The 25,857-nt window shown below is 48.8% G+C and overlaps 1 protein-coding gene across 5 annotated transcripts in view; it reads left to right on the forward strand.

Moving 5' to 3' along the window:
* Window positions 1-25,857, forward strand: part of TNPO1 (transportin 1) — a 176,177-nt gene that overhangs the window by 144,358 nt on the left and 5,962 nt on the right. For 4 of the 5 annotated variants that reach the window (XM_030567691.1, XM_030567695.1, XM_030567693.1 and 1 more), the window contains exons 23-24: window positions 2,095-2,169; window positions 19,757-19,899. In XM_030567691.1, the coding sequence (XP_030423551.1) occupies window positions 2,095-2,169; window positions 19,757-19,864 (183 nt within the window). In that variant the 3' untranslated portion in view covers window positions 19,865-19,899. The remainder of the gene's footprint in view (window positions 1-2,094; window positions 2,170-19,756; window positions 19,900-25,857) is intronic. The other variant, XM_030567696.1, reaches the window with a different exon arrangement.

A 25,857-nucleotide genomic window follows, 5' to 3' on the forward strand; every position in this document is an offset into this window, starting at 1 on the left:
TTTATAGGAATTTATTTTAATCACAGCTAATCAAGGTCAGTAAAATCTTTTAAGGATAATGAAATTTCATTTAGTTAATCCCTTGTGATGAATGCAGGACTGAGTCTTTAGTGAAGACTGGCACATGATTAGTTAATGATACTCTGGAAAAAGCTTGTAGTCTTGATCTTTATGTACATCATAAATAAGGCTAAGATTGTCATGGAGGTCGTGGAAGATGGGGGAGGGATAGGTCAGTGGTTTGAGCATAGGCCTGCTGAACCCAGAGTTGTGAGTTCAATCCTTGAAGGGGCCATTTATGGATCTGGGGCAAAAATCTGTCTGGGACTTGGTCCTGCTTCAAGCAGGGAGTTAGACTGGATGACCTCCTGAGGCCCCTTCCAACCCTGATATTCTGTGATTTTATGAATCCATGACTTACAACAATCTCTGTGACATTGGGGGCCCTGCAGCGGCCCAGCCTCCGTTGGTGGCAGGGAACTATCCCGCAGCTGCTGGGCCCTCCACAACTGACCAGCCGCCACTGGCAACCTCTGAGCTGCCCAGCTGTTGCTGCACACTTCCTCCCCCTCCTCCCCCAGCTCCCAGTTACTGGCAGCAGAGAGACTCCAGAGCTGCTCAGCCACTGGACAGTGCTGTTCCCTGCAGCTCCCAGCCACGGTAGGAGATGGAGGGCAGGGTGTTGGACCCATCTCCCTCCCCATTTTGTCATGGATGTTTTTAGAAAGTCAGGGACAGGTTACGGGTTCTGTGATTTTTTTTTCCTTTATTGCCTGTGACCTGCCCCCGATTGTTACTAAAAATATCCATGACAAAATTGTAGCCTTAGTCATAAACCATTTCTGAAAGACAACCTACTTTTTACATTTTTGTTGCAGAAGATTTATACAGAGATTTGTTTTAGTTGTAATCTGATAGATGGTTGGGTATACAATAAATTATATATAAAAATTTGGAAACTTGAAAACATTGGATGATGTAATTTTTGTAGTTGTAACCTGTCAGTCATGTGAGCTGAATGGAATCTAAAGTCCAATGAAGCAAAATTTTGAGATTGAAGGGAAAGGGCACTCGGGAGAACATTGTTACAAGAAGCTGAAAGAAAAAGCTAAGAAAAGGCAAATTTATTGTTAAACTTTTAAAATGCTAATTTTTAACTTTTAGTCTTCAATCTATACTGACATTGATTTACCCTATGGATTATAAATGGAGCCTGTAATATGTACCATATAACTATAATAATTGATCTGGAATTTGAGGCCTGACATGAAAATTTACTAAGTTGCCTGGCTGTTCAATTTTGGCTCCTTCACTTCATTCCGCTTCTGCCTTATTCTCTACATAATACTTCCATCTCTCCTGCCCCCACTGTGCTTCATTAATTGTGATTTTTGAAGACTCATGTTAACACACTGTTTCAAAAGAGGTGAAAAGGAAAAATAGGGAAGGAAAGAAAAGTAAATGGTTTCCTTTATTTAACGTTTATATAGTAGTCTTCCTATGTTCCTGAAATGTCAGATGTATATTTTTAACTTAATGTGAAAGGGAATATGGTTTAATGGCTGGGCAGAGGAATAACCCACCAGAGCAGATGAACCCAGGATGCAGGATTTTTTGGGGGGTAGGTTGGATTATGACACTAGAGGCTTAGAAAAACTTAATTTGGGCTGTATTGACTTTATCCCGGCTCTCCTGAGGAGGAGGAGTACTGCAGCCTTAGGGCGGGGATGGGGGTGTTTTGAGCAGGCGGAGATGTTACAGCTGATAATTTGCAGTAGACTGTCTTTTGTCTGAAAGATTTCCCTGCTCTTTGGTTCTCTCCAGTGCAGTGCATTTAGTTGGGCAAGTGTATCTGGGAAAAACTTTTTTAATAGAGGCTTTCAATCTTAAGGGCGTTCACGTACTGCACCTTATCCAAATACTAAACTCACTTGAAAATAAATCTAAAATATAATAGAAGCATGTGTGGATTGAATTTGAGGTTCCTGCAACATTTGCAAATTAAGAAACCAGTGTCATATTGATTTCCTTAATTTATGAATTGGAATGATGCAAATATGGAGTTGCTAACCTATGTAATGTTTAATCTTATAGGACTTTATATTTTTTTGTGATGCTGTTGCATCATGGATTAGCCCAAAAGATGATCTCCGAGACATGTTCTGTAAGGTAATGTTTCTGATTTAATAGAAAATGTAAAGCCTACCTTTTATGGCTCTTTCACTTCTCTTCTGACCCTCTCTCCACTCCTTTCCCTGTCCCGCATACCTTTTTACTTTAGTTTATTGTGTTAATGGAGAAAAAAGAAAATTACGGCGTCCCAATAGCAGAGTTGTCATGTACGAGTTTGGATTTTAGATAAAACCTCACCAAAGCAAAAACTTGTGAATAGACTTTTAAAAATTATACTGTACACTTGTAAATATTTCAAATTTGCATTTTTAGCAGTGTTGAAAGTTTGTTTACTGAGAGGGCAGAACAAACTTTAAAGATGCTTAAAGGTCATGCCCAGTAGAATTTGGCTATGTATGGAAGAACCAGTATTTGTATAATACAATAAACTATCAAACTTTTAAACTTTAATTAAAAACTATTTTTAATTACAGAAAATGAGATTTCTTTGGCCTAAAGATATACACTACTTTTTTTTATTTTGTATGGCTAGAGGGAGGGAAAAAAGTTTCAGTTCTTCTTCGAGTGATTGCTCACATCCATTCCAGTTAGGTGTGCGCGCCGCGCGTGCACGTTCGTCGGAAACTTTTTACCCTAGCAACTCCAGTGGGCCGGCAGGTCGCCCCCTGGAGTGGCGCCGCCATGGCGCCCAATATATATCCCTGCCGGCCCGCCCGCTCCTCAGTTCCTTCTTACCGCCGTGTCGGTCGTTGGAACTGTGGAGCGCGGCATAGCTGACCTCCACGTCCCTAGCTCTCCTAGTTTCTATCGCTTGTTTATCGCTTATCTCTAGTTCTATATAGTTGTTAAATTAGTATTGTTAAGTAGATAGTTTAGTAAATAGCTGTTAAGTAGTTCCTGGCCGGGGGGCTTAGCCCTTCCCGGCACCGGGCGTCAGGCTCATGCCTGTTTCGCCAGGCTTCAAGCAGTGTGCGGCCTGCAAGAAGCCCATGCCTACCAGCGATCCCCACGAAGCGTGCCTGAAGTGCCTCGGGGAATCGCACAGATCTGACAAGTGCCGCATCTGTAAGGCTTTTAAGCCGAGGACAAAAAAGGAGAGGGATCAGAGGCTCCGGACTCTCCTAATGGAGGCGGCACTTGACCCGTCGGCTTCGCAGACCGTGGTTTCGGCACCGGCACCGGATCGCTCCGGCACCGAGAAGACTCCCCGGCACCGACCTTCTCCGGCACCGGAATCAGAGCCTAGGCCGTCGAAGTCTAATACTCCGGCCAGGCAGACCCGGCTTGAGTGCCCGGCCTCAACATCGGCCGCGGCACCGCCGGCACCGTCAGCACCGTTGACTCCGGGCCCGGCGGGTCCGTTGAGTCCGGTGCCGCCGAGCTCCCCCATGAGATCTGGGGTTGAGATAGTGGTCCCATCCACTCCGGAGACCTTCGCCTCGGCTCGGGACCTTATTGCCCTGACTGAGCCCACTCGGCTGCCACCCCCGGTACCTCCGGTGCGGGTCGTATCCAGAGGCAAGCCCATGATGTCGGCACCGCCCAGAGACAGTCGTTCCCGATCCAGGTCCCGACGTCTTGGGCGCTCCAGATCCCGACGCCGCTCGCAGTCCCGGCACCGCTCCCCTCAGTGGTACCGGTCGCACTCGCGGCAACGGTCGGCATCGAGACGGTCGCGGTCAGGCTCCAGTCGGCGTCACCGGCACCGCGACTCCAGGAGCAGGTCCCGACGCTACTCACCGCACCGGTCGACCTCCCGGCACCGAGCTGGTGGCAGGTCCCGGTCCCGGTCTCGCTCGACCTCCCGGCACCGAGCTGGTGGCAGGTCCCGGTCCCGGTCGATCTCCCGGCACCGAGCTGGTGGCAGGTCCCGGTCCCGGTCGATCTCCCGGCACCGAGCTGGTAGTAGGTCCCGGCACCGAAGCGGCGCCCGGCACCGAAGCGGCGCCCGGCACCGTGACAGATCCCGGTCCCGGTCCCGATCCCGGCACCGATATGACTCCCGGCACCGGTCCCCGGCACCGAGACGATCCTCCGTGCCGGCCCGCGCAGACCCGTACCATCCAGGGTCGGCCCCGCCGTGGCCCTCGAGGCAGCCGTCCGTATCCTCCCAGACGGACAGCGGCTATGCGCTGGGCACCGACCGGCAGGCGGCGCTGTTTGCTGATCCGCCGCTGCAGGACCAAGGCCCACAACAGTGGGGATTCTGGACACCCTGGGCGTACCATCAGGCCCAGGGCCCCCAGCAGCTCCCTGCTAGGCCGGCGACTGCGGAGCGTAGGGCCCCTGAAGCCTCTTTGTCTCGCCCCCCTCCCTCCCCGGAAGGGGACGAAGGGTCCAAACAGCAGGACTCCGCTGTGGCTCCGGAGACAGAGGCGAGGGCTGAGGAAGACCCTCAGTTGGACACTATTGTGCCTGGGGTCTCATCATCCTCCTCCCCGGATGAGGCGGTGGCGGGTACCTCCTCCAACAGTCCCCCCCCGCTGGATCTCAGGGCGCACCAGGACCTCCTCAGGCGATTGGCTCAAAACCTGAGTCTGCAAGCAGAGGAGGTCTCGGAGATAGAGGACCCAATTGTTACCATCCTCTCTTCCGATGCTCCCACCAGGGTCGCCCTGCCGTTCATACGGACCATCCAGGCCAATGCCAATACTATCTGGCAGTCCCCGGCCTCCATCCCTCCGACAGCGAAAGGAGTCGAGAGGAAGTACATGGCCCCTTCTAAGGGGTACGAATATTTACATGTTCACCCGACTCCCGGTTCACTGGTAGTGCAATCGGTGAACGATAGGGAGCGTCACGGCCAGGAGGCTCCGGCCCCCAAATCCAGAGAAGCCAGGCGAATGGACCTCCTTGGCCGTAAGGTGTATTCGGCTGGGGCGCTGCAGCTCAGGGTCTCTAACCAGCAGGCCCTGCTGAGCAGATACGCCTTTAACTCCTGGGTGGCAGTGGACAAATTTAAGGAGCTGCTGCCACAGGATGCTCGCCAGGAGTTTACAGCCATCCTGGACGAAGGCAAGAAGGTCGCGCGCACGGCCTTACAAGCCTCCTTGGACGCTGCGGACTCGGCTGCCCGTACCCTCGCGTCAGGAGTTACGATGCGTCGCATCTCCTGGCTGCAGGTTTCCGGCCTTCCGCCAGAGCTCCAGCACACGATACAGGACCTTCCTTTCGAAGGCCAGGGCCTGTTTTCCGATAAGACAGACCCCAGACTTAAGAGTTTAAAGGACAACCGGGTCATTGCGCGGTCCCTTGGGATGCACACCCCCGTGACACAGCGTAGACCCTTTAGGCCGCAACAACAGCAGCACCGTCGGCCGTTTTCCCAGTTCCGCCAGCGGCAGGACCTTTACAGGCGCCGCGGCAGGAACGGGAGGCGCAGGCAGTCGGGGAACCAAGGGGGGCAGAACCAAGGCTCCTCAAAACCCCCGCCTGGTCCTAAGCCTTCATTTTGAAGGTGCGCTCGAGGGCGCAGTAACAATTTCCCCTATGGATCCTTCCCCCCCGTTTTCCAACCGCCTTTCGTTTTTCCTCCCGGCATGGTCCCAAATAACATCGGACCGCTGGGTCTTAAGCGTGGTGCAGACGGGGTACCGCCTGCAGTTTGTTTCGTTTCCTCCTTCCCGCCCTCCTTCCTCGTCCCTCTTCAGGGACCCCTCTCACGAGCAATTCCTTCGGCAGGAGGTGCGGACGCTCCTCAGCAAAGGAGCTATAGAGGCGGTTCCCGAAAACGAGAAAGGCAAGGGGTTTTATTCCCGCTATTTTCTGATCCCCAAGGCCAAGGGGGGCCTCAGGCCTATCCTCGACCTGCGAGAGCTCAACAAATACCTCGTGAAGTTGAAGTTCCGCATGGTATCCCTGGGGACCATCATTCCATCCCTGGATCCGGGAGACTGGTACGCCGCCCTCGACATGCAGGACGCGTATTTCCACGTTGCCATTTGGCCACGCCACAGACGCTTCCTCCGCTTCGTTGTGGGGGCTCGTCATTATCAATTTGCGGTCCTCCCGTTTGGCCTGTCCACGGCCCCGAGGGTGTTTACAAAATGCATGGCAGTTGTCGTGGCGCATCTTCGGCGCAACCGTGTCCACGTGTTCCCTTATCTGGACGATTGGTTGATTCGGGGCACGTCGGAACAGCAGGTGTACAGCCATGTCCGCGTGATCACCGGCATGTTTGCGAGTCTGGGCCTCTTGATAAACACAGACAAGTCCACCCTGAGGCCCACTCAGAAGGTGGAATTTATCGGGGCCGTCCTGGACGCCACTGTGGGCAGGGCCTCGCTGCCTCGGCAGCGGTTCCAGACCATGGCGGCGATCGTTCAACGCTTGCGGTCAGCCCCGTTGACGTCAGTGAGGACATGTCTAACCCTGTTAGGCCACATGGCGGCGTGCACTTTTGTGACCGACTACGCTCGGCTCCGCATGAGGCCTCTCCAGCTGTGGCTTATCAGTCATTACAGGCCAAGGCAACCGCTATACATGTTAATCACAGTCCCCCAGAAGGTCTTAGATTCCCTCGGCTGGTGGTTGGACCAGTCCGTATTGTGTGCGGGTCTTCCCTTTCACCCGTCTCAGCCCTCGGTATCCCTGACAACGGATGCCTCAGATCTAGGCTGGGGGGCCCACCTGGGGACCCTGCGGACGCAGGGCCTATGGTCCCAGGAGGAGGTGGGGCTACACATCAACATGAGGGAGTTGAGAGCGGTCCGCCTTGCTTGCCAAACGTTTTGTCATCAGCTTCAGGGTCGTTGTGTAGCCGTGTTCACGGACAACACGACGACCATGTATTATATCAACAAGCAGGGCGGCACCAGGTCCTCCTCCCTGTGCCTCGAGGCGATACGACTCTGGGACTTTTGCGTAGCCCACTCCATTTACCTCAGGGCTTCCTTCCTTCCCGGAGTACGGAACACGCTGGCGGATCGATTGAGCAGATCCTTCCTGTCACACGAGTGGTCCCTTCGCCCGGACGTCGCTCTCTCCATTTTCCGGAGGTGGGGTTATCCCCGGGTGGACCTCTTTGCGTCCAAGGGGAACAGGAAGTGCCAAGCGTTCTGCTCCTTTCAGGGCAGGGAGCCGGGGTCGATAGCGGATGCCTTCCTCATCCAGTGGTCGACCCACCTGTACTATGCGTTTCCTCCGTTCCCTCTGGTTCACAAGGTCCTCCTGAAGGTGCGCAGAGACAGGGCTCGTGTGATCATGGTGGCCCCGGCATGGCCCAGACAGCACTGGTACACCATGCTGCTAGACTTGGCCGTAGCCGACCCGGTTCCCCTGCCCCTTCATCCGGACCTGATTACCCAGGACCACGGGTCTCTCTGTCACCCAGACCTGCAGTCGCTGCACCTAGCGGCGTGGCTCCTGCGTGGCTAACTGGTTCCGAGCTGCGCTGCTCCACGCCTGTGAGAGAGGTGCTCTTGAGCAGCAGGAAACCGTCCACAAGAGCCACATATTCGGCAAAATGGAAACGCTTCTCCTGTTGGTGCGTAGAGAGAAATCTCCGCCCTATGGAGGTTTCGGTATCCGAAATCTTAGACTATGTTTGGTCCCTCAAAGAACGTGGTCTGGCCTTATCGTCGTTGCGAGTCCATCTGGCAGCTATCTCCACCTTTCACCCGGGTGCGGACGGTCGCTCCGTCTTTTCTCACCCGATGGTGTCGAGATTTCTTAAAGGGCTGGAACGGTTATTCCCTAACGTCCGTCCCCCTGCTCCAACCTGGGATCTTAACCTGGTGTTGTCCCGGCTCATGGGGCCCCCCTTTGAGCCGTTAGCTACTTGCTCCCTGCTTTACCTCTCTTGGAAGGCTGCCTTTCTAGTAGCTATCACCTCAGCTAGACGGGTGTCGGAACTCCGAGCCCTTGTGGTAGACCCCCCATATACGGTCTTCCACAAAGACAAGGTACAGCTTAGACCACACCCTGCCTTTCTTCCCAAGGTGGTCTCAGCCTTCCACGTCAACCAAGAGATTTTCCTCCCGGTTTTTTTCCCAAAACCTCACTCCTCAGGCAGGGAGCAGCAGCTCCACTCGCTGGATGTCCGTAGAGCTCTCGCGTTCTACATAAAGAGGACCAAACCCTTCCGCAAATCCCCCCAGCTTTTCGTGGCGGTAGCGGACCGTATGAAAGGGCTTCCTATCTCCTCCCAGAGGTTATCCTCGTGGGTTACGTCCTGTATCAGGACCTGTTATGACTTGGCCCAGGTCCCTACGGGCCGTGTGACTGCGCATTCTACCAGGGCGCAGGCGTCGTCGCTGGCTTTCCTTGCCCGTGTGCCCATCCAGGAAATCTGTCGGGCAGCGACCTGGTCATCGGTCCACACCTTTGCTTCGCACTACGCCCTGGTACAGCAGTCGAGAGAGGATGCGGCCTTCGGAACTGCAGTGCTCCATGCCGCGACTTCTCGCTCCGACCCCACCGCCTAGGTATGGCTTGGGAGTCACCTAACTGGAATGGATGTGAGCAATCACTCGAAGAAGAAAAGACGGTTACTCACCTTGTAACTGTTGTTCTTCGAGATGTGTTGCTCACATCCATTCCACACCCGCCCTCCTTCCCCACTGTCGGAGTAGCCGGCAAGAAGGAACTGAGGAGCGGGCGGGCCGGCAGGGATATATATTGGGCGCCATGGCGGCGCCACTCCAGGGGGCGACCTGCCGGCCCACTGGAGTTGCTAGGGTAAAAAGTTTCCGACGAACGTGCACGCGCGGCGCGCACACCTAACTGGAATGGATGTGAGCAACACATCTCGAAGAACAACAGTTACAAGGTGAGTAACCGTCTTTTTTTGTGTTAACTCTACTTAACCTGACTTAAAATCATCTTGTTTATACAAGACAATCTTGTCTTTGGTACTGTTGAAAAGCCTTACAAGCCTTCTTTAACAGTAATTTTGAGCCACTTTAAAAGAGTTTGTCAGCTGTATTTTGTCCTGTGCAAAGTGGGCTTTGGGGATTAACAAATTTGTTTTTGTTAACTGTTTGATGCTGAAAAATTAAATGTAAACTTCTGCGTTTCCTGGTATTGCAATCTAAAATGCCTTGGGTTAGTTGCATGTCATGTTAGGGTTAGGTAGAAAAGCCTATAAAATTGTGCTTTTTGTTGCGAGGTCTGATTTTTTTTTTCCCCTAAGAGACATGAAAATCAAACTCTTGTAGTTTATAGTGAATCACAAAAGCAGGTGCCTGTTCGTTAAGTCTATAAAGGATAAAAGAAAAGAAAAAAAAAGTAAGAAAACATATTATCCTACTGTTTGTGGGTCTGTCACGAAGGACTGTCTTAAATACTTGTTGTTTCTTCAAACCTCAGCCTCCAATAGCTTTGATTAAAATCTGTCAAGCAGAAACCTATGAAGCAAGTCTTTTATTTCAGTTTTTTTACTGATTTCCCAGATAGACATAATGCTACTCCCTCAACTCCTTTGCAGTGTTGTGGCCTACCATTTGTTTCATAATAAGCTCCCTGTTCTTTGAGTGATTGCTCATGTATATTCCACAGTAGGTGTGCGTGCTTGCCATGTGCACCAGTGCCGGAAGTTTTTCCCCTAGCAATACCCATAGGGCGAGCGACCCCTGGAGTGGCGCCTGCCTGGCGCGGTATAAGGGGAGCTGCACGCTCCTCCCACCGGCAGTTCCTTCTTGCTACCAGTGAAGGTGTGTTGGAACTGCTCAGCTCCAGCCTTGCTGCAGTTTGTACCCAAACTGTTCATTCAGTAGTACCTGTAGTCAGTTAGTTTTCAATGAAGTTTAGTTAATTAGTGAGCTCCGGCCGGAGCATGCCCCGTGCCTCGGGATTTAAGTCACGCAGCTCCTGTAGGCGTTCTATGCCAAGGAGTGACCCACACAAAGACTGACTGTGCTGCTTGGGAGAAACCCATGTCAGTGAAATATGTAAGATCTGCAAGTCGTTCAATCCCTGGACTAAAAAAGAAAGGGACATTATACTCCAGGCCATTCTGATGGAGTTGGCACTGGCCCCGAGCTTGGCATGCTGCTCCGATCCAGTACCCAGCACCGCAGCATTGGTGCACAGAGACCCTCCAGCACCCTCGACTAGTCGGCACCACTCTCCTTCCACGGAGAATGCCAAGAGGACCAGAAAGACTCCTCCTTCGCAATGGCACTGAGGAAAGTCTCGGGCAGAGACTAGACCCATGACGGGTAGTCCTAGGCCTCCGACTCACGCAGAGCAGAGTAGCCCCTCCCGTTCGGAGCAGACCTTTCCAGATGCCATGTACGCCCAGAGCCCTCCAGGTGGACTAGCCGTTGCTGGGATCGCCGTAGTCACCGCTGGCCCGGTACTGGTCTCAGTCCCGGGAACGTTCCCGACACCGCTCATTATCCAGTGGCCGTTCAGGGCTCAGTCCATGTGGATCGCCCTTGACACCGGCCAGACTGTCTGGATGGGTGCCATCTGATCGGGACTCCCAGCACCGCTCGTCTTCATGGAGCGGCTCAGACGGGACTGTGGTGGATGTCGGCAACGGTCCTTGCCTCAAAGGTGGTACTGCAGGCGGTCGCAGCATGATCGTTGACGCCGTTCCAGCTCGGAATCCTGCTCAAAGTCTCCACCAATAGAGATCGCTCGTGAAGCAGCTGCTACCGCGGGTGCTGTTCTCCTGCCTCGAGGTTGCGGTCCCATGGTCGACATAGATCCCAGCACCATTGCCACTCCCAGTCCGGAGGTAGCAACATGTCCTACACCAGCCTGGCCTCTGCTCACAGTTGCCCGTCTAGCCAGCCTGATCAGCCAGCCCCGCCTGTGCATCAGCAAGTGCGATGGCACCATGTGTCATGGCCGGCTCAGTAGTACAAGTGGGCACCATGGCCCCCGGTGGGGGCTCACTTGGTGGCTGGGTTGTTGGAAGCACCATCGGCCTCCATCCCTAGACCGCCAAGAAAAGAGTTGATGGGGCCTGCTTCCTCAGTGTTGTGCCCGGAGTCTGACCAGGTGGTGGATCCTCCGATGCTGGTCAACACCCAAAGCATCAAATCGGCCTCGCCCCATCTGGAGGAGCTGATTGCGGCTCCGTCCCACAGGAGGACTACTAGGCCCATCAAGACTTCCTAAAAAAGGTGGCAGCGACCCTCCATCTCCAGGCTGAGGAAATGGAAAAACCCTCCGACTTCCTGTTCAATATGCTGTCCCCCTCGGCACCGAGCAGGGTGGTCTTGCTGCTCCATGAAGGGGTGGCGAAAATTTCAAATGCCCTGTGGCAAACACCAGCTTCATCGGCTCCCATCTCTAAGAAGGTGGTGCGCAAGTACTTCGTACCCACTAAGGGGCACAAGTATCTGCATACCCACCCGGCGCCCAACTCCTTGGTGATTGAGTCGGTAAACCACAGGGAGCGACGAGCAGCGAGCCCTGACCCCAAAGAACAAAGCATCCAGCTTCTCAGAGGTTCTGAGAGGCTGGCTGCTTTTGGGAGAAAAATTTATTCGTGGTCAAGCTTCCAGCTGAGAGTAGCAAACCATCAGGCTCTCCTGGGTCTCTACAATTTTAATCTCTGGGGATCCCTCCCCAAGTTCGAGGACTCCCTCTGGAAGAACGATATAAAGGCCTTTAAGGCACTCAGGGAGGAAGGGGTAGCCACTGCAAGGGCGTCTCTGCAGGCCGCTTTGGATGCAGTAGACACGGCCACGTGGTCTATGGCCTCGGCAGTGTCCATGAGACAGCCGTCCTGGCTTCTGCTCTCTGCGTTATCCAGCGAAGCACAGTCGTCAATGCAGGATCTCCCTTTTGCCGGGAAGGTGCTGTTTGCAGAGGAAACACACAAGGTTGCACGACATGAAAGATTCCTGTACGACCCTCCAGACTTGGGCCTCTGTCCTTGCTTCAACAAAACCCAAGTTCAAGCCACAGCAGGCTCCCGGCCAAGCTGCTCTCCCGAAATACGAGGCCGCCCATAAGAGGCAACGGGACTATAAGAAACACCCGCAAAGACAATACGGGCCTGTCCCCTAGCCTGGGTCCTCTAAGGGCAAGCCCGCAGGTAAAAGGCGGTTTTGATGGGACGCTCGGGGGTACCCTGCCAGTTTTTCAACGGGGATCTACCCCCAGTAAAGCTCCCTTTTCCCAATCGACTGCGCGTTCCTCCTGGAATGGTCACGGCTCACCTCAGACCGTTGGGTCCTCAACACCATCTCCCAAGGTTACACCCTCCGGTTTACCTCCAACCTACCCAATCACCCCTCTGCCCCCAGTCCTCTTTACGGGACCCATCGCATGAGACTCTGCTTGAGCAGGAGGTCGGGAGGCTCCTGGAACTAGGAGCAATAGAGGTGGTGCACAAGGAGTTTCTGGGCAAGGGATATTAGTTCCGGTATTTCCTTATCCCAAAGGCGAAAGGGGGACTCAGATCCGTACTGGACCTGCGAGGTCTGAACCAGTTCTTGGTAAAACTCATGTTTCACATGATTTCCCTGGCCTCCATCATCCCCTCCCTGGATCCCAGTGATTGGTACGTGGCCCGCGATCTACAGGACACGTACTTCCATATCCACATATTCGAGGGGCACAGGCGCTTCCTCTGTTTTGTGGTGGAACAGAATCACTACCAATTCACAGTCCTCCCATTTGGTCTGTCAACTGCCCTTAAGGTTTTTACAAAGTGCATGTCGGTAGTAGTGGCCTACCTCAGGTGCCGGACGGGTCCAGATATTCCGCTGTCAGGAAGACTGGCTGGTCAAGGGCATCTCCTGGTCGCAAGTGAGGGATCATGTGGTGGCACACCTGTCCACATGCACCACCCTGGGCCTGTTGGTAAACAACACCAAGTCCACATTAGTCCCGGTCCAATGCATAGAGTTTATCAGGGCGCTCCTGGACGCAATGTCAGCTAGGGCCTCTCTCCCCCCAGACAGGTTTGATACCCTGAAAGGACTCATGGACTTGATCGTAAGGTTCCCGGTGACAACAGCCAGGTCCTGCCTACAGCTGCTAGGTCACATGTCAGTGTGCACATATGTGGTCCGCCACGCCAGGCTCAGGATGAGGGCCCCTACAACTCTGGCTGGCTTCGCAGTTCTCCCAAGCCACGGACAGGTTCGACAAGGTCCTCACCTTGCCGAACTTGGTGATCGCCTTCCTACAATGGTGGTCCACACCAAGCAACATGTTCCGAGGGGTCCTGTTCAGGGACAGGGCCCTCTCTGTGGAGCTGGTGTCCGATGCATCGGACCTGGGCTGGGGAGCCCATGTGGGGCGTTTTCAGACTCAAGGCCTGAGGTCTCCGCAAGACCTGACTCTTAACATAAACATCAAGGAACTCAGGGCAGTGCGCCTGGTGTGTATGGCCTTCCACTCGCACCTGAAGGGCAAGGTAGTTAGGGTTCTTACAGACAACACAGCCTTGATGTTCTATATCAACAGGCAAGGCAGAGCCCAGTCCTCTGCCATCTGCTATGAAGCCCTCAGCCTGTGGGACTTTTGTATAGCCCACGACATCCACCTAAATCCCTTTCACCTACCGGGCGCCTGGAATGTGAGGGCGGATCACTTGAGCAGGGACTTTTCCTCTCCACACGAGTGGTCCCTACACCCGGAAGTGGCCCTCCAGCTTTTCTGGAGGTGGGGAGCTCCCCGGGTGGACTGATTTGTGACTCGACAGAACCGATGATGCCCTTGGTTCTGCTCTGGGGAGGGGTGCTATCTCCGATGCTTTTATCCTGCGTTGGTCAGGCCAACTCCTATATGCCTTTCCCACGTTCCCGCTGATCAGCAGGGTCCTAGAGAAAATAAAGATGGACGAGGCTAGGGTCCTCCTCACTGCCCCAGCGTGGTCCAGGAAGCACTGATACGGGACCCTCTTGGGCCTGGTGGTGGCTCCACCGTGGCCGTTGCCGCTCCACCCGGACCTGCTCTCTCAGGACCGGGGCTGTCTCTTCCACCCCAACCTGGCAACTCTTCACCTCACGGCGTGGCTGCTCAGTGACTAGGTGGCAAGGAGAGGACATGCTCAGGTCTGGTTCAGCGCGTTCTCCTTGAGAGTAGATGGCCTTCTGCTTGCTACTCCTACATGGCAAAGTATTCTTGTTTTGCCTGGTGGGCGACAGACCAAGGGGTATCCCCAGTGGTCGCCCAGATCCAGCTTATCCTCGATAACCTGCTCCACCCAGGGCCTTGTTCCCTTATCAATCAGCCATATTGGCTTTCCATCCCCTGGTGCAAGGACACACGGTGTTCTCTCATGCTATGACTGGCCTGTTCCTTAAGGGGTTGGACTGGCTTTACCCCTATTCTAAGCCCATGGTCCTGCAGTGGGACCTGAATCTGGTGCTGGCTCGGCTTTACGGGGCCCCTGTTTGAGCTGTTGATCAAGTGTTCCTGGTCTCACCTCTCATGAAAGGTGGCCTTCCTGGTTGCTATCACGTTGGCCAGGCGGGTCTCGGAGCTCAGGGCCCTGACCTCCGAGCCACCATATACTGTTTCGTAAGGACAAGGTTGAGCTACGCCAACACCCCACATTCCTCCCGAAGGTGGTCTTCACCTACCACATGGGTCAGGACATTTATCTACCAGTCCTTTGCCCCAAACCTCATGTGACTAATGAGGAACGCCGCCTCCACGCACTTGATGTGATGAGGGCTCTAGCTTTCTACCTCGAGCGAACCAAACCATTCAGAAAGTCCTCCCAGCTGTTTATTGCCTCAGCTGAGCATGCGAGAGGCCAGTCGATTTCTGCTCAGCGACTGTCCAACCGGATCACTTTGTGTATCCGCTCCTGCTATGAGCTGGCGAGTGTTCCCCTACCACCTATTGTTAGGGCACATTTGACGCGGGCGCAGGCCTCGTTGGCTGCTTTTGTGGCCCACGTCCATATTCAGGACATTTGTAGGGCCACCATGTGGTCTTCAGTTCACATGTTCACCTCACACTATGCGATTGTCTCCCAAACCAGAGATGACGCAGAGTTTGGCAGGGTGGTACTCCATCCCGAGAACGTGTGAACTCCTACCCACCTCCAGCAGATGTAGCTTGGAATTACCTGCTGTGGAATACGCATGAGCGATCACTCGACAAAGAAAAGACAGTTACCTTTCCTGTAACTGGTCTTCTTTGAGATGTATTGCTCATGTCTGTTCCACATTGTGCCCTCCTTCCCCGCTCCCGAAGTTGTCTGTCAAGAAGGAACTGAGGGCGGGGGGAGCATGCAGCTCCCCTTATACCGCACCAGGCAGGGGCCACAGGGGGGCGTTCTCCCCCTATGGATACTGCTAGGGGGAAAACTTCTGGCACTGGTGTACATGGCAAGTGCTCACACCTGCTGTGGAATAGACATGAGCAACACATCTTGAAGACTGCCAGTTACGGAAAAGGTAACTTTTTCTTCACATAAGTGTATGGCAGTAGTGGTAGCCCTCCTAAAGGAGGGCATAGCTGTCATACTTGACTTGGATGATGGACTAATCTTGGTGTTTTCCCTTCAGATAGCATGGATGTAAATTGAATAGAAACTGGAATTTCAGCTCATGACCAAATTTAAAAAATTGCTTGTCTCCAACCAGGACCTGATTTATCTGAGCCCCATTAAGGAACCTAAAGCTCCAGATACACACCCTCACCTACCGTTGCCTCTTGAATACTGACCAGAGAATTATTTCAACCATAGGGAAAATCTGAACCACATCTTGAGTTGGTTGCCCAGGGGAGTTTCAAGGTCTCTGTCTGGGGGAGGTCTTCAGCACGAGGGAAGAACTTCCTCCATCTGCTTAGCAGGAACTTAACTCACAGCAGCAATGAAGTCATGTCCTCTCCCTCAAGCTCTTGGTAGAGAGCCTGTTGCACTCAAGTGAGATACAACAGGGGTTGGCCCCTGACACAAGAACATTACTATCTTCCAATGCATCCAGAAATTCTTCTTGGTGCTTGTTCCACTCCATCTATTGCAACCACTCCAGAAAGTGGGCAGTAACTTTCTTAAGTTGGCAGGTCTTCCTATCATAGGTACTTCATTACAATAGAATAGTACCATATTAAGACACAGCCATTTCCATATGAGGTCACAGTTCTCCTTGCCCCATCACTTTGGGATGCTGGTGGGGACTATGAAGAATAGGACTTCTCTGAATGTCTGATTTTTCCCTCCTTCTCTCCCCCCCCCCAATTATTTCTTTGAACCATGCTCTTAATAACAGGTGATCCAAGTTTTTTTACGTAAGATTGCTAGGGTTTTTAGAACTCTTCTGAGAGAGCATCTCTTTCCTTCCAGGAATAGGAAAGAAAAGATGTTTTCCTTGAATAGAGAGCTGAAATGAATAACTAAGGCTTACCCTGATCATACTAATCTTTCTCAAAGCTGTTAATAGACTTTGTGTACCCTGTAGAGTCCTGCGTGTTAGGAGCTTCAGCTAAGGACTTGAAGTGTTCTGTTGCATCCATTGTTGAGTAGAGAGGAAAGTACCTCCCATTAAAGAAGAAAAAATCCTGTGAAGTTGGAATCTCTTTAAGAGCAGATATGAGCTGGTGATCAAGTGTATCTCAACCATTGTATCTGTGGACCTGCTGCACCAAGACTTTAAGCTCCTGGGTGGCATATCTGGACAAATGGATCCAGGGGTGCCATGAGAGAGAGTTTTGGGATTAATTGGATTTCCTGTACACTTCAGTTATTACTGTGTCTTCTGCTTTCCTTACCAAAAAATGTAGTAGGACCACAGTTTCTCACTTGAAGGCAAAAAAGGGTATCTTACCTACTCATCCACAAGGACACTGTCTTCAGAGAACCTAGACACAGAAATCTGAAACATCCCTTCCAAAAAGCAGGATATTTAGAAGATACTTCTCAGACTGTACCACTTTTTTTTTGTATTTTTCCAAACTAGTTTCAAATCAGCTTCTAAAGGTGGGATAAAACCCGGAGCCCTCGTGAAGGACAGAGAGAAATCTTCTCATACCAGAAAAACAGCCTGGGGAGAAGAATCTGTGTGTTTTGGTTTTTTTTTTTTTGTTTTGATTTAAAATGATTGCAGATAACCAGTGGATATTTCCATTGGCATCCATATGATACCATCTAGAATTTTCTGATGCCTCCTGGAACATGTCAGAGTCAAATTGGCAGACGATATGCTTTTAGCAGAAGAATATCTGGAAAAATGCATGCCTCTAAAAATTGTGCCAAGAAGAGAAACTTGGAAGTGTGTACCTTTTTGGGGTATTTTACTGGTTGTCTCTCAAATGGGTATTTTTAAGATGTCAAGATAGAAATCTGAATTATGAAAGCCAGTTAGTTGATTTATGTCTAGTGACTTGTACCTATACCTACAAGTACCTTTGGCTGAAATTTTTTTTCTGGCAAGCTGGGATTAATTGTTGCTTTAGGAATGTCTCCACTGGGAACTCAAGTCTTGTTGCCGATCTTTTAGTTGGTTGATCAGTCACCTGTGTAGGAAGGGGGAATGTGGACTAGCTTGCAGAAATTCTATTTGAGAGAGAAGCAATGACTTTTTAGTTAAGTTTGGTTTCAGTTAAGGGCCACTGTCTGTCCCTTCGGTCTCAACCTTTACCTTGTTTGTGGCACCCTCTGGTGCTTCTGAACTAGCTGCTGTCCCTGAGGAAGAATTTCCAAGCCAGGCTTCCTTTATGTCCTCCAGTTTAGTGTCCCTGAGGGCATGTCTACATGTAAGGCCGCGGAGCTGTATCAGTAGCACTTAGTGAAGACGCTACCTATGATGGGAGAAACCCTTCTGTTGACATAGCACTGTCTTACTCCAGGGGTTAAGTTGGTAAACCATGTTGCTCAGGTAGCTGTACCGACATGTGGGTATTGCAGACCAAGCCTGAGTTTTCTAAACCTTTTAAAGCCTTTCCTTTATTATAATTTCTGCAAGGAGGGTTCAGTGAGTCTGTGTTTCTGGTCTTTTGACACTTACATGCTACTAAATCTTTCATGATAGGAAGAGAGTCCTTAAAATGTTCTTTCCAAAGCTTCCTTTTGAATTCCTCTTACTTAATAGGTAACGACTCATTTTTTCTTCTGTCTTGCAATAGCTGAGTACCTCTAGAATGCTCTAGGCAATAAAGCTCTAAAATTTGACTTTGAAAGAAATAAATATTTTCTGTTTCCCATTTATTTATTATGTTAGAGAAATACCAGCAGAGGCATTTGAAAACCTAACCCTTCTGATTTAAAGCCTCTATTCAGTTGTTGTATTTGTGTGAAGGGACTTGGTATCCTGTGAATGTTAGGGTCCATTCTGTTTAGATTGTAACTGTCATAACTTTCCTACTCAGATCTGAACCTTAGAGTTCAGAACATGAGAAGCTAGCATGAAACCTCCAAACTTAATTACCAGCTTGGATCTGATATCGCTGCCACCAGCCAGAAAATTCCAGTGTCTGGCTCACTCTGGTCTCCCCAAAACCTTCCCTGGGGGACCCCAAGACTCAGATGCCCTGAGTCTCACTACCAAGGGAAATAACCCACTTCCCTTCCCCCTCTTTACCTCCTCTCAGATTTCCCTGCTTCAAGTCCTTGAAACACAAGTACCGAGAAATCAACTCTCTCTTTCACCTACCAGAGAGTATGCAAAGTCAGGCTTAGTAAATCTAACACAAAGAGATTTTCCCCCTCCCTTCGTTTCTTAGCATTAACTAGTGAAAAAACTCAAACAGGTCTTAAAAAGAAAGCTTTATATAAAAAGAAAGAGACACATAAAAATGGTTTCTGTATCAAGGTGACAATATACAGGGTCAATTGTTTAAAAGAGAAAATGAATAAACAGCCTTATCCAAAAAGAATACAATTTAAAACATTCCAGCAACTACACACATGTAAATATAAAAAAACAATATAAACCTATTGTCTTACTATCCTTGTACTTACAACTTGGAAACAGAAGATTAGAAAGCCTGGAGATAGAGATCACTCTCAGAGCCGAGATGGTCACCGAACCAAGACAAAGAACACCCATCCAACAACTTCCCTCCCTTGACATTTGAAAAATCTTGTTTTCTGATTGGTCCTCTGGTCAGGTGTTTGGTTCCCTTTGTTAACTCTTTACAGGTAAAAAACATTAACCCTTAGCTATCTGTTTATGACAGTAACCATCTCCTGGGGATAGAAATGAGATGCAAATCCCCAACTTGGGTCGTCCTTTGTTCATACTCCAGGAATTGCCAGATAGACATTTAAACCTTGTCAAAAACTAGCTTGGGTTGTAGTTCTAGTTTACTTCCTTAACCTATTTTTAAAGGAAATGTAGGGACATTTAATATCAAGTATATTAGTTGGCAGAATTTAAAATTTTGTATTTTTAAAACACTGGTTTAGAGTAACCCTCACTATTATAATATTTTTTAGATTAACCCCTTCTTTAGGTATAACATGTTTCACTAATTACACTCCATAAAAAGTGCTTCTTAGTTCAGTTTTTCATTTAGAATTAAGAGTGATCACTAAAATTCCTTTTTCTCAGTGCTATGGAAGTTTCATCAGGAGAATTTGAGTGAGACAGGCTGAGGCCAACACTTCTTGGCACACAACTCTTAGCAAAGTTTGGTGCTGTTTTCTGCATGATATGTAGTTGATGAGCAACTGACTGCAAGTGTTCCAGACTGTTAAACTGGAGTTTCAGAGTAATCAGAGGTAAAAATGTAAATTTTTATTTTAACCTACCTGCAGATCCTTCATGGATTTAAAAATCAAGTTGGAGATGAAAATTGGAGGCGTTTCTCTGACCAGTTTCCTCTTCCCTTAAAAGAGCGCCTTGCAGCTTACTATGGAGTTTAACCTCATGCATTCAAGCTGCAGTCTCATAATTAGGGGTAAGTATAAAAATAAATTGAAGTTTTTATGAAGTTAACTTGTAAAGCAAGCATTCTCCAATTCCATTTTGCATTACAAGAAGTGTGTTTTTTAAACAGTCACTGTATAGGCTATATTTGTTCCTGTTCATTTGGCTCTTGCACCATCCTTCTTTTAATGCATGCTGTAATACTGTACATGAATATTATGGGTGGCACCTGTAGTAAAAGGTCACACTCAGTTGCTTTGAAAGTTTAGTTTTACTTTTTGATGAAATGTATTATACTTGCTTTCATTCAGGGCAAAATGTTCTTTTCCTTAAACCTCTATTAAAAAGCTATTTTCAAGCATGGGATCAGTTGGGGGGAGGAGGATGTTTTTTCAACCATTTTTTTGATCAAGAGAAGCTGGTGGAAACTTGAAATATGACAGTTATATTTATGACTTGGAGACAATGTGCTCTTAATTTTTTATGATGGATTGTATTTGGCAGGATTATGAGTGTTTTAAAAGAATTTCACAATGTTCCAGTGGGATGGTGGCACAGAAATCATATGGTCCGCATATTTCTGTGTGCGCCCCACCCCCACCCGAAAAAAAAGAAAAATGCAAAAAAAAAATCTGTGGCAGGACACATGCCTATTCCCCAGCAGCCCAGGCAGCACCTCTGTTACAGTGTGCTTGGAACAGCCTCAGAGAGGCAAATCACTGCAAGGGGGGAGTGGCTGGGCATGTGTGCCTGCAGGGGAGATGTTGATCACCCTCAGGGACAGGGCTGGCCAACAAGGAAGAGAGACTGTCACTGTGCTTGCTTCTGCAGCTCACAGGGTGTGGAGGCGGGTAGGTCTTTTTATTACGCACGAGGAAGGCGCTGTTTCCAGGGCAGAAATGTAGCAGCCTGCCTGCCTAGTAATATGTCCATAACTTTTTGAGATTTAAAAAAAAAATTTAATTAAATATTAGTATCATGTTATTGAAAATTGTTTTTAAATTAAAGAAAATAGCTTTTGAAACCCTCCCTTTTCCCCACATTTTATTAATGTTGCTGTTAGTTATTTAACTGTTCCCCATTCTCAGTTAATTCCCCCAGGGACGTAAAACCTGTAAATGTTTTAAGGCCCCTACATTGTCAGGGTGATGTAAAGCCTTATAAATGACAATAAGGGAATCAGCTAGGAAGGATCTATGTGCTTTTCTCACTTCGTTTTTCCGGTGCCACGTAGCAGAGTGGGGTTAGATTACAGCTCAGGATTTATTTTACTTACCCATTTTTTTCTTTTTTTTTTTTTTTAAGAGACTTTGAGAGCAAATAAAACATTACCAAGCAGTCAATAGAATGTCAGAGCCAAGCACTTCCCAAAGTACCCAGCCAGGTCCAGGACAATGATTAGCAAAGTGTATGACTTTCATGTGTGAAAGTCTGAGCAATTTAAAATGACACTCTACTCCCCTCCACCCTCCTGCCCCCTTTGGTGTTCTGTCATATAACTTAAATGAAAATCCAGGATTATAACTGGAGTGCAGGATATTAGTTGCCAGGTATGTGTAACTTAACTTTCATACATTTAGGAAATGGAAAATAGTTATTGTGACTTTTTTTCTATATTGTAGTTTAAATAATTTACAAAACAATTGAAACTGGTGTGATTATATTGCATTATTTTCACAAAATTTGCGTTATTTTGCAAATTTTTAATTTTTTTGGCACAGAATCCCCGCAGGGGTAGACTGCATGTGCCTGTGTGTATTAAACAAGTGGTAGTTTCTAATGAATAGATAATTTACCAGGATTGATCTGGAAGTGCATATGTGTGCATAATAAAGGCAAATTTCAGATTTAATAGATGATTGTGGAATAAGGTCTGTTAAAGGGCCATATTTTTGGAGTTCCATGTAGCCACCCTGCACACAAGAGAATTTGAAATATTATTTTATATACATTTAGATGAGATGATGTGGAACCATAAGCCTCTAGGCAAAGTGAAACTACTCGAAATGACAATGCATTAAAAGATTTGTATTGATTTTGCATGGGCAAAATTTTTTTTTCAGAAATGAAGCTATTTAGCACGTGGCAAAAATGGCAACTATCATTTTTCCAAAATACTAACATGAAATATTTTCACACTGCATATTCTTCATTATCAGAGTATCTCATAAGTAATTGAAAATATAGAAAACTATTTAAATTTGCTGACCAAATCAGTCTCTCAGTAAGTTTGCGCACTGGTAACAGTGGATTGAGTGACAGCTTGGTCTTTACAACATGTCATTAAATAGTCTGATGATGCTGTAACTTAGTATATGTAGAGCCCTGTGTGGATACAGATTTATAGCCGTGGCTATAAAAAGGTATCCAGGGAACCGCAGGACTCTCCCAGGAACTGTGGTGGCAAGAGAAGCAGAATATAGGGCCACCGCTCCCAGATCCCTGTGCCAGCAGATCCTTCACACGGCTGTACCTCCTCCTACCCGTCCCTTCCACGCAGCTGTCTTGGGGCGTGCACACTGCTTTAAAACAAGAGCGCAACCAGGGACAGCTGCTGGTGAGCCTGGTGCCCACCCCACTGGGCGGAGCTGGGTCGATGCTGCCAATGCAGGGTGCTGGCTCCTGGGGTATTTGCACAGGGCTCTAAGTATATGCTCCACAACTGGAAGAATTTCAAGAGATGGAGGTATGCTGAGTCTCCTATGTTCAAGTTGTGTAATCAGTTTCTACAGATTATGCAGATACTACTACTGAATGCATAGCGAGGGGGTGATTGGAAGCTTCACCAACAGATAGCGTGCCAAGTTTCCATTCTACTTTACTGCAAATAGGCCCAGCTACGCCAGGTGGATACCAGTCAACATTCTTGACATGTTAAATCTCCCTGAAGAATTACCCAGTGCCCTTGAATCTGGGGAATTTGCTGTTCATCAGACTCCTGGTTCTTTCAACAGAATTTGGAGTGACCTGCAAAGAGAGAAAACTGTCATCAAAGACTCAAAGGGAAGCAGTGGGATTGTAGGACTGAATAAATAAAAATAAAAAGCCAGCACATGTTGGATTCTCACAAGACATGTCCTGAGTGAATATGTAAAAACTATGAAAGAAGTGGCCTAACAAGAAGTAGTGTAGATGAAATCCACAAACAAGTCCTTTCCGCTGCACTGAAGGAGGATGAAAAGCATGTTACAGCTCTTTCGAACCATGTCTTCAACAACAAACAACCCATTGGACCCTGAATCACATCCAGATGTGCTTATTAATATATCAACTGAATTGTATGTTACATCAGATGTACAAGTCTTTACTGAAAGTAGCACATGTTGGTGAAGAACAAATGGAGAGATTTGTAAGAGGTGCACTTGATTCTGATGGGACACACAGCTTCAGTCTAGTCAAGAAGTCTGGCATTAAAACCAACAGAGGTACGTGTCTTGAACTTCAATACATCATTCAAGAGGAAGCGGACACAAGGATGCTTCTGCATGCTATATGTGCCAGTATGGCTTTTGTGTCAAAGGTAACATAGTGATTAGGTCACCTGATACAGATGTTTTCACCCCTGCTGTTCACTACTTTCCAGAATTGGAACACACCAGTAACGTAAATTGAAATAGGCACCCATTACCAGCACAACTGACAAGTATTGCTTCATACTTGTGTGGTATTTGTGACACACTCATTTCTGACTTCTGTAACATAATGCATGTACAGCCGGAAGTAACAGGAAGTGACTCTGTCCCATCCCTATCTTGTATTGGGGCAGAAAAATCTGTTCAGTATTGTCAAAACAAAGGGAGCTTCAGAGCTCTTGACGCATTGGGGTAGTGTGATGCAATTTCTGCACCAAGGAAGTCATAGCAGTGCTGAATGATCAGACAGAGAGAAAGGGAAACTCTCAGAAACCTGAATTAGTTGTGCCTCAATCTAGTAATCAAAAAAGACCCTGGCCAACCTCCCACCATGTGAGGACAGTTTTGAAGAGCCTGTCAAAAACAGCTTAGCAAACCGATTTGAAGGTCTTTGCACATGGATAAATCAGATGTTGGGTCGTCATTACGGCATGCATGGAAAAATGTGGATGATAAACTGCTTCCTATATTCTTCAAGGGCCCAATGAGCTTCTATGAGACCTTATTTGTGCCTGTACTAGTAGGGGTCACTGCAAAATCAAATATCTGTAGTCAAAACAAGCTTCCCTGCACAGAACTGTGTACATGCCAAGAGAATGAAGACTGTGGTAACCCACGTTCATGTGACAAGAATCATGATGAACAAGATCATGTTGACTAGAAATGGCACCAGTGCCATTACATTTCAATGATACCTGTACAAATTTTGATTTACCTTTTAGATTTTTGTGATGCTTTGGGATCAGAAAGAAATCCAATTTTATGTCTTGAAATAATACATAGTCATTACAGTAACAGAAACAAATGCAGATATTTCAAAGTGGTCATTTTAATGTGTTGGTGTCACTGTTTCCATGGTAACGACACCACTTGACAGTTCCACATCATGCCTCATCTTAAAGTAAACATAATAAGCTTTCAGGTGTTGTGTGTAGAGCATGCAATGGCGGAGCAGGGAGGAGAATGGTAAAACATATATGACAAGGCAAAATTAAGGTTGGCTAGTCAACCTTAACATTTCATGACAAAGTGATTAAATCAGTATTCTTTTAATGTGACTAATTTTTGTGAGGAATAAAAGTAGAAATCAGTTTCTCTATCAGTGCTGTTTAAATATTCCTGCAAATTTTGGTCCTCCAACCTTAGCGTCTAAAGTGAGTGTAGAGGTACTATAGGGAATCTTTTTATTCGTGAACTCAAACCATCAGTATGTCCCTGGACAGTCAGAAGCAAATCTGTTTCAGGCTGTTACAATTTGAAAAAAATATAATTAAGAGGTTCAGTGTTTATCATCTAAATGACTCCTTTGAAAATCTGATCAGTTTACAAGTGAAAATATTATTTTTTTGTAACTACCAGATGTGATGCACTCCAAGAAGTAGTTTGAGAAATAGAATTGATTCCCAATTCCAATTGAGTGGAGAGGAGCAGAGTGGTTGAATTTTGTTATGGAATATTTAAATCTCAGTAACGGATCTGTGTCGTCTTGTGGGAAAACTATACGTCAGGCCTGCGCAACTCGTAAAGCGGCGAGGGCCACATTACTCCAAAGAAAACAGCTGAGAGCCAAAACCCCCCGGCTCTGCGGAAACACTCTCCCAGCACCTCCCGGCCCCATGGAAACACTCACCCGCCCAGCCCTGCAGAAACAAACCCTCTTTCCCCAGCGCCGCCCCACCAAAACAGCTGTGGGCCAAAAAGGAAGGTTGGGGGTGGGGAGGTGATACTTGATTTAAAATCAACCAGAGGCTTCTAGCTGAAGAGGTGGGTGGGAACCCTCAGAGGCAAATTAAAGGGCCCGGGGCTCTGGCGGCAGGGGAACCCTGAGCATTGCAGGGCTGGAGCAGGGATTTAAAGGGCCCAGAGCTGCTGCTGAGGGGAGCCCGAGCCCTTTAAATCCCAGCCCCAGTCCGTCCGCTGGAGCCACAGCTGGGATTCAAAGGGCTCTGGGGTGCCCGCAGCCGCGGGGGGCCCTGAGCCCTTTAAATCCCAGCTGTGGCCGGGAATCTCTGCGGGCAGCCCAGAGCCCTTTGATTCCTGGCCGTGGCTGAGATTTATAGGGCTCTGGGCTCCCCAAGGCTGCCGGCAGCCCGGAGCCCTTTGAATCCCAGCTGTGGCTCCAGCGGATGGACTGGGGCTGGGATTTAAAGGGCTCTGGGCTCCCCGCAGAGCGCTGTGTGTGCAGAATTTAGAATGCCCCCGCAGGCCGCACAGTGAGCCTCCGCGGGCCGTGTGTTGTGCAGGCCTGCTACATGTTGTAGTACAGGGGTAGGCAACCTATGGTACACGTGCCAAAGGCGGCAAGTGAACTGATTATCAGTGGCACTCGCACTGCCCGGGTCCTGGGCACCAGTCCG

This window comes from Gopherus evgoodei, chromosome 6, assembly GCF_007399415.2.
Source record: "Gopherus evgoodei ecotype Sinaloan lineage chromosome 6, rGopEvg1_v1.p, whole genome shotgun sequence".
Lineage (NCBI taxonomy): Eukaryota > Metazoa > Chordata > Testudines > Testudinidae > Gopherus > Gopherus evgoodei.